This window comes from Hypanus sabinus, chromosome 21 (genome assembly GCF_030144855.1).
Source record: "Hypanus sabinus isolate sHypSab1 chromosome 21, sHypSab1.hap1, whole genome shotgun sequence".
Lineage (NCBI taxonomy): Eukaryota > Metazoa > Chordata > Chondrichthyes > Myliobatiformes > Dasyatidae > Hypanus > Hypanus sabinus.
In genome coordinates, this window is record NC_082726.1 from 24,448,168 (window position 1) to 24,452,868 (window position 4,701).

The 4,701-nt window shown below is 47.1% G+C and overlaps 1 protein-coding gene across 1 annotated transcript; it reads right to left on the reverse strand.

Moving 5' to 3' along the window:
- Window positions 1–300: 300 nt before the first annotated feature.
- insyn1 (inhibitory synaptic factor 1) lies at window positions 301–2,945 on the reverse strand. The gene is made up of 2 exons (XM_059946882.1): window positions 2,585–2,945; window positions 301–1,293 (listed from the first exon to the last, which is right to left on the reverse strand). Exons 1-2 carry the CDS (start codon window positions 2,735–2,737, stop codon window positions 538–540), a joined length of 909 nt encoding a protein of 302 aa, XP_059802865.1. The 5' UTR covers window positions 2,738–2,945; the 3' UTR covers window positions 301–537.
- Window positions 2,946–4,701: the final 1,756 nt, after the last annotated feature.

Consider the following 4,701-nt stretch of genomic DNA (forward strand, 5'->3'; position numbering starts at 1 on the left):
TTTAACCTCCATCTGATTCCCAGCGTTATGAGATAATATTAAGTGTTAATGTTGCACGTTGTGCCATATATTCCGAATTTAAAAGACATTAACAAGTGGGAACGTTGAAAAAGAACGAACCAATTAAAACTGGGACAGACTGAACTGCATTGGAATTCAAAAGAAAATCTAATGAAGACCTCATCAACTGTAGGACATTGCCAGAGAAAAAAAGCAGAGCACAGAGACAGGAAAGGCTTGCTTGGAAGCACGCTCTATTTACAAGCACAGTACTCAAGCAAGATTAAATACTGCGATTTAAGACAAAAATAAAAGCCTCCTAAATCTTGAAGGTATCAAGTAAAATAAAGCTTAAAAAAGTAGATCCTTAAAGTGCATTTTCTTTATGCAATGAGTCAATGGTGCAAAATCTTGGAATCTACCTTTTTTTTGTAAAACATTTTTATTTTATCGAAAATCCCTGAGCCTCGTGATGCCACTAGGTAGTCAAGCAGTTTCTTTTCCGGAGTGGGGTAAAGGGGAGGGGTTGGGCGGTAGCTACTTTGTATCTCCTTTCTTTGAGTCCGGTTGCGGTTTAGAGGGCCCATATGACAGGAGCGTCTGAGTGCTTTTGTGGGACACCGTCTGTGTGCTGTTATTCCTCATGACTTTTTTCCGAGTCGAGGGATTGCTTTTGGCTGTTACTGGGGGCGGGTGGCTGTGCTGGCGCGGGTTGGGGACGGAGGACGGCGTTTTGAGGGTCTCTCTGCACCCCCTGTCAACACCTTCACCCGTGGTGGTGGTGGCAGTGCTCGAGGTGGCTGTGTCCTTTTGCTGTTCCTCCTCCTCCTCGTCATCGCAGCAGAGGGCGTGATAGAGGACCTTGTCGCTGAAGCGCACCCTCTCCCTGGTGCCGGAGCTCCTCGAGAGCGACTTGTGACAGGGGGCACCACTGATAGTCTCCTCGCTGGATGAGTCAGGACCACAACCTGCTGGACCGTTCGGGATTAACCCTCCATTCATCAACCTGTAGTCAGGTTCTGACGGGGTGGCCGGCAGTTCCTTGTCATCCCCTCCTGGGTCACCCTTGGGTGCCTCCGGTGGCGGCTCCAGAAAAGAGCAAAACTCCCAGCTGTCCGAAAGGATGTCTGGTGTGAGGAAGCCCAGCTGCGCATAGTCCGAAAAAGCCCCACATCGCTCATGGTTCCTGGTCGTGTCACTGCTGGAGGTGCTGCTTACTGTGGCAATTGTCCAGTCATCTGGCTCCAACTCAAAATCAAAATCAGATGTCAGCTTGTCAATCTGTTTCACTACCTAAAGAAATCACAACACATTACCCTGTGGGAAAAGTGCATGTACACAGAAGATAGCAAAGTACAGCACGGGGACTGGCCCTTCGGCTCATGATGTAGTGCCGAACTAATCAGGCTATTAGTTAAATACCAAACTAATCTAGTCCCTTGTACCTACACAATATCCCCTCCATTCCCTGCACATTCAATGAATGCCTCTATCATATTTGCCTTCAGCCCTTCCTAGAACCCGCCATTCTCTCTCTAAAATATCTGCCCTGAACATTTCCCCAGTTATAGTGTTCACTAAACCTATCTCTGAAAATACTAATTGATTTAACAAGATGGAAAATGCATTAAATATTTCTCTCATTACACACAGTTCCCAATGTTCTTCGGGTCTACTGACAACTGGTTAACCATAGAAGGCCGAAAATAAATGGCATAATTTGCACACAACACACAGTTAAATCCAGAGAAGAGAATGTTTGCCAAACGCTCACATACGTGGTTAAAAGTAGCAAAGAGCCTTTCAGTGATATAAAGCCTCTAGATTAGAACCATTCAACCTACTTCAGTTAGCAGTATGCATTATACTATGAGTCTGTCGTGTGTTTACATTTAAACCTGTAAACTAATGACTGTGATTAAAAATGCTAATACGCCGTTAGTGTTCAGTGAGAGGTGATTAACGGCCAAAATGCAACAACCGTGTCTAGGAAACAGAATCAACAAAGTACCATAACGATAAGCTCCTTGTGTGTTTAAACATCAACGTTTGATATTAACTGCACGTCAATAATTATTACGTGGGCGACCGAGGAAATGAATGAGATCGCGCGCTTTACCCTATAATAATCCGGTTTTGGGTTCGCGTTAAAATAATGCCTGGATGATAGTTAAATAGAGTTTTAGAGAGGGCTAAGACTGGGAAGAGAGAGTGAGATAACCTTCTTCGGGGAATGTTACAAGAAATCGGGCGCTTCGTTTACCAAGGACCCTGTATGTTCCAGTATAATATGTTCTGCAAGGTGGAGAACGAAGTTCAGGTGCGGGCACAGGGTCTATTCCCTCATCTGAGAACCATGGCCCCCTCCTTTACCCCTTCACTTAGACCTCCTCTCATTTCAACCATTTGCGCCTAGTGTTTTTTTTTTAAATTATTGTTTTGCAACTGCAAAAAAACCCTGCATAATCTGCAAGATTAAATCGCAGTTTAATTGAAAATTTAAGGAAATAGTATTGGGTGCTAATTTTAAAGGGTATTAATCTGGTTCACAGAGGCGGGTTGGAGGGGAGAAAGATCTGCCTACCTCCTTCAGCTCCTTTGCCACCGCTTTCAGCTCCGCAAGGATAACTTCCAACTGATCGATGACCATTTTCATGCGGTTTCGGATCGCTTCCCTGACCGAGGGCTGTGGGGAGATCTCATTGGACTCCTGGGGAGCACCGACCCTCGATGACATTATTCAGAGAGGTGGCAAACGGCGGCCCACACCGCCCATCCTCCTCGCCGTTTCGCTCGCTGATCTTCCGTACACTTGCCAGTGTCTGAGACACAAGGGGAGGATTCACCATCTTCACGCCAAAAGTAACGCCGCTCGGGGATCTCGCTCTCGCTTCCCCGACCTCTTACATGGCTGTTCAGCACAGAGTGCTGGCGACCGGTTGGGACCTTCTGTAGGGTAGAACAAGTTTACCCCCAGTCAGTCCCTATTTATCTCGTATACCAAATATATCTCCCTCCCTCCCTCCCTCCCTCCCTCCCTCTTGAGGTTTAAGAGGTGTCTGTTCGGTCACCTGGCGCTTGCGCAAATGCAGGGCAGCCCAGACAACTTTGAGCTCCGAAATTCAGGACAAACATCGCCTCCAGTGTCCTCGTCCCATTTCCCCCCTCGCTTTAGCCCGAGGAGAGAAGCATAGCCGCATACAATTACACATCCTTGCGCATCTGGCCCACGGGCGCCCCTCTGCCGAGTCAAGCGCGCTTTAAGCATTCAAGCGAGCGTCGGAAATTACAATATATAACACAAGAAAGAAAAAAAAAATGTATACATCTCCTCGAACTCCCCACCAGCCCGCTACTAACTCAGGCGCCGTGCGATGCTGCGGTTATAGATGCACTTTAAACAGCCAGCATCGTCAGGCGATGATGAGGTGAGTTTTTCTCCTTACCAACCTCTCTCTCTGCATGCATGTATCTATAAGTACTGATAGGGGAGGAAGGTGAAGATAATTCTCGTAGAACATCATAGATACTGACGCGAGCGTGCGTACGTGTGCCCTGCATTCCACCAACACACACACACACACACACACACACACACACACACACACACACACACACACACACACACACACACACACACACACACTATAAATCATGTGCCAGTTCTGAGCGCATTATGCTACCGCCTGCATTTAGGGTACCAAATGATGGTACACAGTCTTACCTCGCGACATCATGCCCGCTGTTTGGAAATGCGAGTCTCCGCTTGCAATGGAATCGGGAATGGTGAGAGACGTAAGCAATCATTGCAGGCTCGCTTTGCGGATTCTCCGGCGTGGTAGGGGTTCAAGCACTTTTCTATCGACCATGCTGCCGGTTGCTCTGCGTCAGTCCGAGGTTCCTTCTCAGCTGTTGAGTAGAACCCCACTTTGCCGAGCAGAGAGAGTAGCATGTCCAGATCGCCACTAACGTTGCACGAAAGAATCAGCCTGATTGATTTAGTGCCCCTGTGCGTATTCGCTTGCCTAACCCATATCCGAAGAAGCAGCGTTGTGTAAACATATACCCAGATCGCTGCTTCTCCTTAAAACTCGCTACAGGATAATTTTGGCCAAATTAAATCGCGGGAGACAAACACGCTCTACGTAGATCAACAGGCGAGGACAAGGTTTTCTCCCATCCTTTTGCGAGACTTCACATCCAACAATAGTAAGTTAATATTTTAAAATAAATTCCCCAACCGACCCTCCATCCCTAGTAATTTCCAAGGGTCGCAGCCAGCACAGCTTCAGTTCTTGAGTATCTGTTGGTCAAGTAGTTGATCGAGAGGATGTGCACATGTTATTTAACGATTGCCAGTGCAATGTTAGAAGCTGGTAAGAATGCTGAACATCATGCAGTCAACACACGGTCCGGAAGGGAGCTGCTATGAATTTTATACCCACATCCACAAATGTTTTGGAAGCCGATGGATGATAGTTGTGTGTGTGTGTGTGTGTGTGTGTGTGTGTGTGTGTGTGTGTGTGTATGTATGTGTGTGTGTGGTTTTTACCTGCTCGGGCTCCGGAGTAACAGCTAGAGGAACGGACGTGTTAACTTGGAGCTTTTTTTGGTTGGCTAAACTTAAGACGAGGGAGATTGTGAGGCCGGTGGACTCCCGATCATCGACAGCGTGATGTTCTTCCTTAACAGGTTGTGGCC